Source organism: Lolium perenne, chromosome 1 (assembly GCF_019359855.2).
Source record: "Lolium perenne isolate Kyuss_39 chromosome 1, Kyuss_2.0, whole genome shotgun sequence".
Lineage (NCBI taxonomy): Eukaryota > Viridiplantae > Streptophyta > Magnoliopsida > Poales > Poaceae > Lolium > Lolium perenne.
The window spans coordinates 164,222,742-164,236,919 of NC_067244.2; the positions used below are offsets into that span (position 1 = coordinate 164,222,742).

Sequence of the window (14,178 nt, forward strand, 5' to 3'; positions counted from 1 at the left end):
CTTCCTTCTCTGTGGCCGGATTGGAGAGAATGCACGATGGGAAACTCATCGACAGATGTGGTAAGGAGCACGAGCAGCTTGCAGTTGCAGGCATACCAATACGTGGCGGTGGCGGGCGATCGGACAACCTGATTAACAGCGAGGGCGGCAGTTTCACGCGGGACTGGTCTATTATAATCGAGGCTCCGGGTAGGCGGCGACGCTGGACCATTGGATCGTGCAGAGCTTCAGCGTCCCCCCGGCGGCGCTGCAGACGTTCATGGGCGTTAGCATCATGGTCATCCTCCAATGTCAATAAGTTGCCGATCTATTCTCCTTGGTCTTGCGCGGTGATCGCTATATAGGGACCGTGGTGGTTAGGATAGGAAAGGCGCCCGGAACGTGAAGAGTTATTTTCTTCTACGGCTCAAGAATAAACCGACTGGGACAGGTATCGTTGTCCATTAGCAACACGCCTGAATCGCCAGCGAACCGGCGGGGCGTCGTACGAAGGCGCAAAATAAGTTGGACGAAAACGCACTTCAACGGACCAAACCAAGGAAACGTTAGCTCCTTTATTATTAGGTATTAGATACAACTGCATGAATAGATATGATAGTACTACTAGAATAGATGGAAGAGATAGAGGTGAGGCGGGCCCAAACCCACCCAAACTACCGCAGGTGGCGGGTGTAGGCTGTAGCGACCCAAGCCCGCACGAAGGGGACGAGACCCGGAGCGACCCGGCCGGCCACAGGGCTCCGAGCCGAGCGTACCCTATAAATTCCCTCCGCCGCCTCCACCAGCGCCGCGCGCGCCCGAGTTCCTCCGCGACGCCTCCCTTGGACCCAACGCGTCCGGGTTGATCACGCCCCTCCCCCAACCACCCACCCACGCCCAAACCCTCCCAAAACCCTAGCCTGCTCTGCTCCCATGGCCGCGGCCGCCGTCGACGGGGCCGTCGTCCCGCCAATGCCGCCGCAGCAGGACGAGAAGGCGGCTCAGCAGCCTCTCATGGCCGTCGTCGCGGCGGTGCCGACCCAGCCGGAGGGAGAGCAGCCTCCCGTCGCCGTCGTCGCGCCGACGCCGCCGCAGCCCGAGGAAGAGGAGGGTGAGTTTCAGCCTCTCGTGGCCGCGGACGCCGTCGTCGCGCCGACGCCGCCGCCGCCGGAGGTGGAGGAGCAGCCGCCCATGGCCGTCGACGCTGTCGTCGCGCCACCGCCGCCGCAGCCGCGGGCGGATGAGGAGGATGAGCAGCCTCCCGAGGCCACGGACGCCGTGAGCGAGGCCATCTCCTTCGTCGCGCCAACCCCACCACCCATGCCGCCGACGCCGCCGCCTGAGGATGAGCAGCCGGCGCCCGCGGCGGCTCCGCCCCAGCCGCTCGAATCGGTGGGTTCTCTGGGTGACTGCTTCGGCGTGCTTTCGGTTTCGGTTCAGTTTAGCTTAGTTCATGCTTGCTTCGCGCCTTCGTCTACTTGTTCATTAATTACTCCTCTTAATTTCCACGATCATCGGGCCGGTTTCGGCCGTGTTTTGCCCGCCCGGCTTGCTTAATCGAGCGGCAAATCTACCGGAATCTCAGCGGATTTTATCTCGCATCTTGTTTTTTCGTGCGCTCGCCAGTCGCCGCCTTGAGGTCCGTGGCCGGTTAGATTTCATCTGCCATTTGTTTGCTTCGCTAGCCGCGCCTCCCCGGCCGCTAGCTCTGCTCTGATTCCCCTCTCGGCGGGCTACTTGCGGCTCCGACGTTTCCGTTGCTTTGCAGTTTACCGTTTCCCCCAAATTGCGGTGGCTTCCCCCTTTAGATTTGATAACAGATAACAGATATAGCCGGACAATTTTACCTCGAAACTGTGCTGATTTTCCTCGGGGTTTTGGAACTCCAGCATAGCGGCAGGGGTTTTGTGAGTAGTATTTGGTTGGTCCACAATTAAATTTGGTGGTCTTTGTTTCCTTGCCTCCGGCACGCCCCAATTGCGTTCTGCCGTACACATTAAGACGACTGGGTGCTTGTTTGATTGCAGGCTCTGGGCACCGGTCCAGTGGAAGAGGGATGCAAGGAGACACCGCAAGACGAAAATCGCTCACAGGTTCAAGGTTCAGCAGATGAGGGAGACAAAGACACACCGCAAGACGAAAATCCCTTGCATGTTCCAGCTGGTCCAGCAGATGAGGGAGACAAGGGCGCATCCTCGCAAGACAAAAATCTCTTCAAGGTTCCAGGTCCAGCTGACGAGGGGGACAATGGCGCATCCTCGCAAGACAAAAATCTCTTCAAGGTTCCAGGTCCAGCTGACGAGGGGGACAATGTGACCTTGCAAGACGAAAATCCTTGGGATGTAAGCATTCCCTAATAATTCCTGCTACTTCTTCTTTGCGACTGTCCTTTTGTGTGCTTCTGATACTGCCCAGTTATTGCCATATAGCCTTTTTTGGCGTACTGATTTTATCTAATGTGGCACATGCATGCTCCCTCTATCTCACACAGCCGCATGCTCATACACTCCAATAAGCTAACATTTCAGTTTTGTTTGTTCTCCAGGATATTCATGATCATCGCGACCGTTCACCCTGCAGATACCCCAGGAATATGTATGACGTAATTAATGGTGGCAGATTTTGGGGTGGACCAAGAGACCCTAGATATTATGGTGGCCAGCCTCATGATGTTGAAGAATGCTATGGTGTCAGGCGTGGTCGACAAAGACATCACAGAGATTGTGTTAACCCATATCATGGTGGCAGATGTCGTGGTGATCATATAGATTGTGTTCATGCACTTCATGGTGGCAGAAGTCGTGGTGATCATAGAGACAATTTTGATGCATTTCATGGTGGCAAGAGTGGTGAAGAAGAAGAAGATCAGGGAGATTATGATGACCCATTTCATTGTGGCAGATATTACAATGGCCATAGGGATCACAGAGATTATGGTCATGCATTTCATGGTCCCAGATACCCTATGAATGGATTGTATCATGATAACCCACTAGGTTATCCATATGGTCATCATGATAGGTTCAGTTTTGGAGGTCCAAGATTTCTTAGTCATTACAATCCGATGGTAAACCATCTATGCCTTTTGTATATATAATTATTATTATGAACTAGTATGCGTAATGATCCCAGGGTAACACAGATATTTGTTTTACGCTATCATACAAACCTTGCGAATTTTGATGCAGCATTGTGTGATATTTAATGCTCCCTCCATCCCGAAAAGGATGTCGGAGATTTTCTAAATTTGGATGTATCTAGACACTAAATATGTGAAGTGTGTGTTTTGACATCTTCCACTTCTGTCTTCTGCCCTAGGATTCTCTGGATGACAAGCGTGTCTATGCTCGTACTCCATGCTGTTTCCGTAATCGAATCCGTGAAAAGAAAGACTACCCTGTGGTAAGATAGACTTGTGCTACATGTTCATGTCTGATTTGCTTCTTTTACTCCCAAATCGAGTTTAGGCGTTTTTGTTTTACTGGTTCGCGTTGCTTTTGCAGGGTGCCTCGCTACTTAATCCTGAGAAGTGGACATGTTTCCTTAATTGCATTCTCCAGTGTGTGGTTCACACTGTTCCTCTGGTGTCAAAGCTTCTGAAAGATCGTCACCTAGGTCTATGTCCTAGTAAGTCATCTAGTTCACTCTACTTTCATTCTTGTATTTTACATAGCGCCGAGAATCTCTTATCAACTTTCATGCTTTCAATTGGGTTTTTCTAATTCCCCCCTAGGTGGTTTGGACGAATTCTGCTGTTACTGCTCCCTACGTCACCATGCTTCTGAAGCCATCAGGCTCTCCGGGAATGTTCTCTACCCCAAGAAGTTTGTCAAACTCCTGAAGTGTATGTTTGTTCAACTGAACCTTTAAATTTCCTCTACATATATTCGTAAGCTACTATTTAAGTTTCTTTCTTTGTTTGTAGTGCATGTTTGTTTAACTGAACTCTCAGTTCCTTCTGCTATACTTAATTGGTAGCTTATATTACCAGAGATAACTTTTCTTGTAGTGCTGGTCTTGTTTAGCTATATTGTATGCATTTATCCCCTTCAATGTTTGTTATATTCTCGTTACAAGATATAGCGTACTTGAGACATCCCTGTGGCTATGTCCTGATCTTGGTTTTTCAAAATATTTTTTGCAGTAATATGTCAAGATTTCAGTTGGGGCAGACACCAAGATGCACATGAACTCCTCCGTTGCTTGCTTGATAAATTAGACGATGCCTCTGTTGCTCCCATGGGGGTCTCATCTGAGGAGCCCTCTTCTATTGTCAAACAAGTTTTTGGAGGCCAAGTGAAAAGCCAGGTGTGTCTGCTGATCCTCACTACCAATTGGATCAGTATCATTCTGACATAGCCCGTGATAATCAAATGTGATATTGACTTGAATCTTTTTTATTTGCTCAGCTGCATTGTCCAGAGTGCAATCATTGCTCAGACAGATTGGAGTCTTTTCTTGACCTTAGCTTGGAGATTAACCAGATGGACACTCTCCTGGATTCACTAGAATCTTTTACAAAAACTGAGGTGGTTGAAAGTTTCACTTGTGATGGATGCAAAACTCGTGTGAACATGGAAAAACACTTGAAGGTGGAGCAGGCTCCAGAAGTTCTAGTGATCCAGCTGAAACGGTTTGAAAATTTAGGCAGTAATATATCCAAGATTCAAGAGATGGTGAAATATGAGTTAGAGTTGGATTTAAAACCCTTCATGAGCTCTGCTGATACTGTGAGTTCATTTTCTTCTCACTTTATCATATTCCCCAGGCACTCATTTATATGGCTGATGCACACTTTGTTGTTGCAGAACCCTCAAAAGTATGATCTGTATGGAGTTGTAGAACACTTGGGTGAATCATCCAAGGGTCACTATGTTTGTTACATCCGTTCGTCAGAAACAGATTGGTATCACTTTAATGATGAGAAGGTAATATATTTACTGCTAGTAACTTTATTTTCTCATTTTTTTTCATTCAGTTACATCTTACATGGTTCTAACCTTTCCTGGTGCAGGTCATGAAATTGAGTGAGGATAAAGTTTTGGACAGTAAAGCATATCTTCTGTTCTATGTCAAGCAAGGTTCATCCCCGTGGTTCTCTACCTTACTCGAGGAAAAGAACACTTTGCTGTTGGGTTATTTGCAAGAATTGGCAGACAAAGGTTTGAACGAGGATGGTGTTTCCATTGACAGTGACAAGGGTAGTTACAGTAGAAGTGGCAGTGGAAGTGACAGTGATGAACAAGATCTATCTGACGCGGAGATGCTGTACCGCAGAAGCCTGGGTGGAGGCCTGTCTGGAGAAACAAAGAGACACACCTCCCCTCCCAGATCAAGCCTGGAAAATGGAAATGTTCGTCGGATGGCTTTGGTATCGAAGAACAATGAAAATGTCAGCCTACAGGGATCACGCGGCAAGGAAATGAGCCATAGCACACATGAATTACCGTCTCATGTTAATGGTGCAGGCTCCCGGAGAGGGTCATCACGAGAAAATGGGGAAAGCTGCAGCTTACTCCAATCATCATCACATAAACCTGAAGAGGACTGTTGTCCTGAAAACTTGACATTGCATAGTAAGTGTGTTCTTCCTTAGCTAAGAGAAAACCTGAAATTTGCTCACACAAGGTTCCCGCATCTGTCTTAGCTTCTATGAGAGTGTATGTTGTGCTGGTGGTTGTGGTATCTTACTAAGCTCGTCTTCGTGTTTTATAGAAGATGATGAGATGCGGGGCTCTTGTGTTTCACCTGCTGGAGAGGTGCGCGCACGTAAGAGGATTGGCACCTCAGGGCTCAGAACAGTATGTCTTAGGTATTTATATTTACTAATTGCAACTTGCAGATTATGGGGTCGAGACCAGAGCAAGGAAGCGGATGAGGCAACAGTCCGCAGCTGGGACGATGGCGAAGCGGAGGAAGGGTGGTGGCTTAAAGAAAGCTCTACTGAAGAAGAGTGTGGGGGGTGGTGGCTTAAAGAAAGCTCTACTGAAGAAGAGTGTGGGGCGGGCAGCGAGAGGGAGATGCAAGAAAAGACGACGCTAAGATACAGTACTCTATATAGCTAATTAGGCGTAAGCACAACGCATTTTGCAGTGCAGAAAGTAGAGAAGTTACACTGCATTTTTTGGACACTCTTAACAGAGATGGCCGCTTGAGCCAGCCTTGTGGAATTTTGCTTCCCTGTTGCAAGGTTTTGGTTTATGTGATGCTACAGGCAATTTGACTGAACAGACTGGTGATTCCATCTTGCCATACGGTTACAACACCATGGACGTGTTTGTTTCAACAAACGTTAACGTAAACTGTAATGGAATCAGTTACAGTGGGATTGCGGTGTAATGGAAAATTTTCCTATTTTGTTTTGTTCGACTTGGTAATGTAAACGAGAAGGACGTAGAAGCGCTACCTCACCCCCCTGCTTCTCACGCTGCTCCACTGGTGCTCTTCCTGGGACACAGCGGTTGCTCCTGTGATATACAGTAGGAAATTGAGCGGGGAGATCGGCGGCCACCAACGCCAGTCAGAGAAGGGGATCGGCGGCTGCCTGCCGCTGCTCTTCCGGGAAGATCTATTGCCGATCAGCGCCGGCGCTATGAAGATCAGGGCAGAGCCCAGTGGGGATTGGAGGCGGAAGATTTGTCACGAGTTAGTCTGCGTAACGCGATCCATATCCGGAGGGGGTTGGGCGGAATCAGACTTCAACTGGCCTGTAATCCGTTTCCCTGGTATTTGTTTACGGACTGGGCTAGCCAAGCATGTGTTAATGGAATCAGTTCACAGTGTAACTAATGCCATACCGGGGGAAATTGATCGAACGAAACACGTCCCCCATATATGGCATGCAATGGTGACTATCAAGCAAAGGAATTTCTTTGATACTGTCCATCCATATTTCTTTTCAGTATCTTTGATTGATACCATCCATGATCCATCTAAACATAAACTGAACTCTCAGAGGCAAAAGCGTTTCTGTCACAGGTTCAAATGCTAGCCAGTACAGCATTTCCGATTTCTTCCTCTCTTGACGACTATTGACTAAGTTCACAAGTTTAGAATGCCCATGGACTCTTAAACAGATCTTCCAGGCATATGTAAGCCACCACCAAATAAAAGCTCAGAGGATTCGGTCTTGAAGATCAGACATGATGTTGGATGCCATAGACGTCAGCTTCTTCCCAGTTTCCCCAGCCATGCTCTTGAGAGATGTCAAGTCCTGGGTTGCCTGCAGAGATAACAGAGTGTCAACGCAAGCACATCAAGGTAACCAGCCATGCTATCTTAATGCTACTTCAGTGCTACCTGAAAGGAGATACGGTTGATCAAATCCGAAGCACTCAAATCAGCATTAGAATTATTCGCTTGGTGGCCAAATAGGTCAGCACTCGAAATGGCCGACGATCCCTACAACAACATAAAAGTGAGAAGAAAGTAAAATTCCACCTGAGACCAATCAATTCAGAGATACTATCAAACATGGTGCTACCACCCTGCTGTGCTGACAATGGATTATTCACTTGGGCACTTAGGTTCACAGCTGATCAACCATGATAAAATCACATGTAAACAGCTACGTATAAACATCAAAATAATGTAAAAATATAACCAGGATGAGAAGATCAAAGATATCTCAGGATTGAAAAAAGTAAGGGCAAGGCCAGGTCAATGGGCTTGGGGTTTGTTCTAAACAAAGACCACGAATAATATTATTATCAGCCCAACGCAGTTGATACACTTACAGAAAACTTTTGGAGGGAGAGTTGGCCGTCCTTTTCCAAATTGGCCTGATCACCGAAAAACTGAGATGACGAAATCGACTTTGCATTTGAGAATTTCTTTCTTGCTTCGCTACTTTCCTCAACCTGGGGATCATTGAAATCGGTTGTTTCATGGACCGCATGGAAATTAGACCTCAACGGAAGGATGAAAACAATTTTTTATTTCACTATCTGTAACAATTATTGAAAATTCCAGAGGAATCGCGCTCACATGCTTTCATTATGCACAGATGGACTTAAATAACAGCATAGTCAGTAAAGATTATAAGATCTTTAAACAATATAATCAGGGCCACAAAGTATGATATGGTGACTTGCATGCTTACATAACACATTTTCTGTCAAGAACCACCGCCCAAAACTAATAAAAGCAGCAATTTGGACACTTTTTGAGCTACAGGCCTTAAAAATAGTATGACCTATAGCAATCGGTCCTTTTGCTACTAACAATTACTAGGACAGATATCAAAGCTGTTGATATACAAGATGCCGAACTAAAATTCCAGCTAGAGATAAGTCAAACAAGTTATTCAGCTTCAAATGTGTAAGTTCACGGAAAATGTAGACATACAGTGGATATTTTACCATCTCAGCATGCATTTTTCGTCTTGTAATGCTGATAGCTAATTTTCAGAGTTAATGTTGACCAAGTCGACAGTGCTTTTCTGAGGCATGCAAGCTTACTCAAAGCATACTGCCACATGCCGCATATAGTTAGATTACCTAAGAGTGGAAATAAACTAGGAGCACAGTATATGTATCAAACCAAATACTTCCCTAGAGAGTTCAAAGTTTGTTTACAGTGGAACTCAATATTCCTCTTTAGCATTCTGAATTGATCGGGACATACCAACTTATGCAAAATTAAGACGATAAGTGACATCACGTATTCATGACCCATCGTCGTACAAATGATGCAACTACTGATTAACTGAAACATTACCTGCACTTTGGATGAACTAGAGGAAGGTTTCTTTTGATATCCACTGTCCATCCCAAATTCACCGAAGAAGTTTGAAGACTTTGGCGGAGCAACATGTCCAAATGCCTGACTTTCCTCAGAACTGCTCCCAGCAGAAGGTATATTTTCTACATATTCAAATCGGGAAGTATGAGATTTGGTCCTAGCTGTAGTGCTCTCAATCACCGTTGGCAGAGCAGGAGCCGGTTCTTCAGGTTTCTGCTCATAGAGGCTTTCACTCCCCTAAAACAAATGACAAAAGTTAGAGAATTTCACTTGACTACACAAAATTTGGTAACTGGAAAGTTCAGTGGACATCGATAAAAATGAGTGTAGTATAAGCACACATTGCTCTTTATTTTCTTACTCCAAAAAAAAACTGGGCAAAGCAGATCACATCATCGTTTGAAGAACAGAATTTGGACAAAAAAGGGAGGTTTTATCTCCTCAGTTTAGTGAAGTGTAAACTACCTTTGACGTAAGCTTGCGTGCACCAAGCCCACCGGTCTTATTCCCAGGCTTCTTTCCACCAATTGGCTTCTTGAATGAATGGGTAGGAGCTTTAGGCGAACGGATAACTTCAGGCTCAGTCTTGTCATCGACAACTTCTTTTGACGCCTCGGCCAGTTCGAGATCTGGAAACGCAGGCGCTTGGTTTGAAGAAGCTGCGACTGGGGAGGACGGCCAGCTGTTGTTATTGGCATCTTCGGTGGAGCTTTTGTCAACCTCTTTACGAAGCAACTGCCGGTACAAGTCAGCAGCTCTCGAAGTGTACTTTGCTTCAATCTTCCCACCATCAGTCCAGCCGTGCTGCTTGAAGAAAGCCTGCGCACGGTTGTTTCCTCCGTAAACCATCATTTTCAACTGGTTTGGGGCCCATGAATCCAAGTTTGTTGACCTGCGGATTATTGCCAGAAACTCAGTGGATAAGTTGTGATAATTCGAACGAGTGCAACAGTAATTGTCTGCTTAAAGACAGTAATCATTTCTGCATCAAACAAGTGTAGTAAGACGGTATCTGACAGAACATTTTATTTATGCGGGCCGAATCAAAACCTTAGTACAGCTTATATAAAGGAACCCGTCATCAAAATTAGAGCTTGCCTCATCCGCAGCACATATCAGTATATATAGATAGGCGGGCCAGATTCTGTCACACAGTTTGGTGCTAGTACTTCACATGGCCTGATAATATTAAAATGAGCATGGCTGGCAGGCACTTAAAAAAAAAGTACTGTAGTACAATTGAGGAGATCAAACCCTATCCAGGTGCCAAAAAATAAGATCCGGAATTTACACGTGCATAGCTGATTAGTCTGGAAGCATACACTTGGGCAAAGTAAGGAAAGGAAAGGAGGTCGGGGGGAATTAGAACCTGACGAAGGAGATGTGGACGCCGAGGCTGCGGTGGACGGCGGAGCAGTCGATGCAGAGGAAGATGCCGTAGGTGACGGAGGCCCAGGTGGGATTCTTGGCGTTGCAGTCGAAGCACATCTGCGCGGGCACATACTTATACATAGGGATCAAACGAGGCGGAATCGAGGGAGGGAGGGGAACAAGCCCCAGGGCAATCACATCGAACCAAACCAATCACGCGCGCGCACGTACCTTGTTGTCGGATTTGGCGCGGAGCTTGCGGAAGACGGAGGTCTTGTCGGCGGCGGCGGCGTCGGTCGCCATCGCGAGGCGATCGGACGGGCCGACCCAGGAAGCGCCTCGCTCCGAATTGAGGAGGGGGGAGGCGAGAGACGGGGATGGCAGCGGAGGGAGGGAGGACCGGAGGAGGAAGAAGAAAGAGCCACGCGACGCGACGCACCGCACCCGGACGCGAACGCGGCGAGGAAATGGTGCTGCGGCGCCTTTCTGCTTCGCACTCCACCTCCACCTCCACGTGTGCCTCGTTCGCCTTGCATCTATCTGGGCCGCAACGTCCTACGGGAAATAGGCTATGATCAAGGCCGCCTCTATCAGTGGCTGTCCGGCCCATGCAGTTCCTGGTGGCAGATTCATAGTTCAGTTCACAGCCCACTGCACATAACCAATGGTTAGGTTAACCTGAAAAACAGCCCAATGGGCCTCTGATTTAACCCTAAAATGCAGCTTCTCCTGCGTTCCTCACAGCCTCCTCGCACCCCTCTGCTCTTGGTTGATGTCGCGCATTCAGGTGTCCAACACTCCGCCGCTCCGACGCTGGCCACCTGCTCGACGGAATGCCTGACAGCGTGGCGACCGGCTCGGAGGACCACTTTTTTTTCCAAGAAATCCTCGTAGGATCGATTTTCATTACCTAGAGATAACGAAAAACAGAGTTTTTCCCACTACAACGCAGCTCACTAAGGCCCATTAAACTAATAAAAGCACAAAACAAATCTACCACAAAAGGCGGAGGTGGGGGGGAGGACGCTGCATGCTACAACGCTAGCGTTCAGCGGACAAAGCTTAGGGGAGAGTTTTTATCGAATGGATATATACAAAAAGAAGCGAGACTATTTTTTGTGGACATATCACGGGACCCAACATCTCGTGCAGTAATCCAGGAAGCGAAAACCACTCCAGATTTTTTACTCTTCCAAATATTCTGTATCGTCAGGGTTCCCATCGACCTCAGTATCATCCTCGGGACGATCAGTCGTGTGTTCCCAGCAGCATTCCGTCTCGCACCAGCACCCAAGGCCAGGTTGAGCAGCGCATCTGCTCCTTGCTGCAGTTGAAAGGCATCTGTTGTAGAGTGTAAACCTGCCCAATATTTCATAAAAGCCATAGATTGGCAAATTAGTTCAACGGGGTTTTTAAGAAAAAGTTTCCCAAAGAAAGCTTTGTTACGCGTTTTCCAGATAGCCCAGCAAATCGCGGTCAGGCCAGCAATCTGAACATTGCGGCTAGCTCGAGAGAATTGTGGCATCCACCAGAAAAATTGTGCAAAGGAACCAGGGCGAGTTTGGGCACCACCCCACCATGATCCAAACACATTTAGCTGCAGGGCATGAGAAAAAAGATGCAAAATTGATTCACAATCATAGCTCCAGCCAAGTTCCTCTTCAGCAAATTGTCTTTTGTAGCAATAGCATTGTGCCAGATCAACCACAACGAAACTTTGATTTTCAGGGGGATTTTGCTCTTCCACATATGTCTTAATGACCTATCAATTCCATTTTTGCACAACTATTTGTACAATCTCTTAACAGTAAACTGATCATCTTTTGTCCACTTCCACCTTGGTCTATCCACTGATTCATTTAGCACACCTTGATTGAGAATATTGACTAAGCCACACCATTGTTCTTGGAGATCAACATACAACCATCTTCTGAAAGCAGCAGTCACAGTAATGTTTTTCTCATTGCATATCTCATAAATCTCAGGAAACTTGTCTTTCAAAGGAGAGTGTCCACACAAGGCATCTTCCCAAAAACTAGTTCTACAATCATTCTCCTGCCACACATATATATGTCTCTAATATGTAGCAAGTCAGACCACAGGGGGAATCTCCAGTTATGTGCTTGGCAAAGTAGATACCATTATCTCCCAAGTTTTTTTTTCTCATGAAATCCTATCATGGTCCATCTTCATTTTCTAACTTCCACCACCATTTACACATCAAACTGATATTGAATTTATTTAAATCCTTCACACCAAGACCACCTTTGCTCTTGGGCATACATATCCATCTCCATTTGACAAAGTGATATTTCTATTTATTGGCACTACCAACCTAGAAAAAATCCCTAATTGGCCTAGAAATGTTTTCAATATTTGTTTTGTGAAGTAACCTCATAGACATTTGATAAAAAAGCAATGTTGGATAGGCATGCATCAATCTTAATCATCCTACCACCAATGGACATAGCACCTCCCATCCAGCCAGCCATACTTTTCTTCACTTTCTCTTCAATAAATTGTAGTTCACCTACTTTCAATCTCATAGCACAAACAGGGGTCCTCAGGTAGTTGATAGGCCAATTTCCTTTCTGACAGTTGAAGAGATCAACATAATCTTGCAGTTTATCAGGATCATCAAGTATCATCATGGTTTCAATTTTCTCAAAATTGATTTTCAGCCAAAACATAATTTCAAAGATGTACAAGAGCTATTTCAAATTCCTAGCCCCCTCAAAATCATCCTGCAACAGAAGGATTTTGTCATTTACATATTGCAAAATAGCTACTCCATTTAGCACCAGGTTTTCAGCAAGCCATTTGATCAAACCATTTCTTTGTGTAGTAACAATCATCTTGGACAGGCTATTAGCAGCCATGTTAAACAGGAAAGGAGCAAAAGGACCCCATGTCTAACTCCTTTAAAACTAACAAAGTATGATCCTACCACATCATTGATTTTCACACTGAGGGTCCCTTTTGTCACAGCTTCTTTAATCGAAACAATCCATCTGTCACTAAAACCTTTTTGCTTGCAGGAGTCTATCAGGAAATTCTAATTCACTTTGTCATAAACTTTTTCAAAATCAATTTTCAAGACAACCCCTACCTCTTCATACTTTCAGATTCTCTCAGAATTTCTTGCAATAACATCACTCCATCAGTGATATACCTTCCTTTGATAAAAGCATTTGTACAAGGGTGAATCAACTTTGCCATAACAGCTTCTGCCCTGACAGTCATGGCTTTGGTAAAGATTTTGAACAAAACCTGTAACAAACATATTGGTCTGTACTTCTGAATAACCTCTCCATCATCACTCTTAGGGATAAGTGTAATAATCCCATAACTGATTCTTTCTGTAAGGGTATATTGCCCCTATGTGTGGTATTGGTAATTAATGACAACCCCTATGGACTAATGTTTTCATTGAGTTTATATGAAGGAATATTCCATAGGTACTACTTGTATTCCATGTGTTGGATTCAAGTATGGATGCCATGAAGATAAAGATACACCTTGTGTATTGGCATCAAGATCATCGATCAAGATAGTATGATAAAGCATGAGAAGATACAAGGTTGACCAATACAAAGAGTGAAGAATAGATTCAAGTTTGGTCAACACATGAAGCATGAAGAATGTGCCACGTGAAGTCACGTGGTATGCCCATGAGAGGATGACATCAAGTTGTGATCATCATCAAGGTTGAGTTGGGCAAGTTCAAGATGAGCATATCAAGTGGATCACATGCTTGAAGCTTGCCGTCCATTTGGTGATAATGGACATGTGAAGATGTGCATCAATGGAGCTTTCCCATCATAGTGTATGGGGGAGAATTTGTGAGTCTTCACGAAGTAACGATCATCAAGTAAGGCATTCCGGCTTGTGTGGATCTTGAAGAGTTATCATCAAGATCAAGCGGGATGCGCAAGGCAAAGGTATGGCCTTGCTAGGTTTCCTTTTACCGGTCTCAAGGTGGTTGATGGGAGACCGGATTATAGGATAGATAGCCGCACTATCAAGAGGGGCTTTTGGTTCAGTAACTTGATCACATCGTCTTAGGGAGCTCAATCCTTTGCATAC

At 45.8% G+C, this 14,178-nt stretch overlaps 2 protein-coding genes across 3 annotated transcripts; one reads left to right on the forward strand and one right to left on the reverse strand.

Moving 5' to 3' along the window:
- The first annotated feature begins 792 nt into the window (after positions 1-792).
- LOC127311241 (uncharacterized) lies at positions 793-6,444 on the forward strand. Of its 2 annotated transcripts, none has more exons than XM_051341624.2 (12): positions 793-1,371; positions 2,007-2,321; positions 2,525-3,046; positions 3,298-3,381; positions 3,483-3,606; positions 3,713-3,823; positions 4,124-4,287; positions 4,389-4,709; positions 4,788-4,907; positions 4,994-5,555; positions 5,695-5,748; positions 5,822-6,444. In XM_051341624.2, the coding sequence occupies exons 1-12, from the start codon at positions 913-915 to the stop codon at positions 6,019-6,021; spliced, it is 3,036 nt and encodes a 1,011-aa protein (XP_051197584.1). In that variant the 5' UTR covers positions 793-912; the 3' UTR covers positions 6,022-6,444. The 2 variants fall into 2 exon arrangements, with proteins under 2 accessions (XP_051197584.1, XP_051197591.1); XM_051341631.2 differs by having other exon boundaries at positions 5,695-5,738; positions 5,822-5,960.
- Positions 6,445-6,846: 402 nt separating this feature from the next.
- On the reverse strand, positions 6,847-10,537 carry LOC127311254 (probable ADP-ribosylation factor GTPase-activating protein AGD8). The gene is made up of 7 exons (XM_051341644.2): positions 10,324-10,537; positions 10,091-10,209; positions 9,187-9,613; positions 8,698-8,958; positions 7,716-7,838; positions 7,279-7,380; positions 6,847-7,201 (listed from the first exon to the last, which is right to left on the reverse strand). Exons 1-7 carry the CDS (start codon positions 10,393-10,395, stop codon positions 7,094-7,096), a joined length of 1,212 nt encoding a protein of 403 aa, XP_051197604.1. The 5' UTR covers positions 10,396-10,537; the 3' UTR covers positions 6,847-7,093.
- Between the last annotated feature and the right edge of the window lie 3,641 nt (positions 10,538-14,178).

What these genes read in the sequence shown, in the direction of transcription:
- LOC127311241 (XM_051341624.2), top strand. Translation starts at nt 913, where the DNA reads ATGGCCGCGGCCGCCGTCGACGGGGCCGTCGTCCCGCCAATGCCGCCG. An exon ending in CGCCCCAGCCGCTCGAATCG is followed by an intron (nt 1,372 to 2,006) that starts GTGGGTTCTCTG and finishes GTTTGATTGCAG; the next exon opens with GCTCTGGGCACCGGTCCAGT. An exon ending in AAGACGAAAATCCTTGGGAT is followed by an intron (nt 2,322 to 2,524) that starts GTAAGCATTCCC and finishes TTTGTTCTCCAG; the next exon opens with GATATTCATGATCATCGCGA.
- LOC127311254 (XM_051341644.2), bottom strand. Translation starts at nt 10,395, where the DNA reads ATGGCGACCGACGCCGCCGCCGCCGACAAGACCTCCGTCTTCCGCAAG. An exon ending in CACGCAAGCTTACGTCAAAG is followed by an intron (nt 8,959 to 9,186) that starts GTAGTTTACACT and finishes CATTTGTTTTAG; the next exon opens with GGGAGTGAAAGCCTCTATGA. An exon ending in TCTCCCTCCAAAAGTTTTCT is followed by an intron (nt 7,381 to 7,715) that starts GTAAGTGTATCA and finishes ATGTTGTTGTAG; the next exon opens with GGATCGTCGGCCATTTCGAG.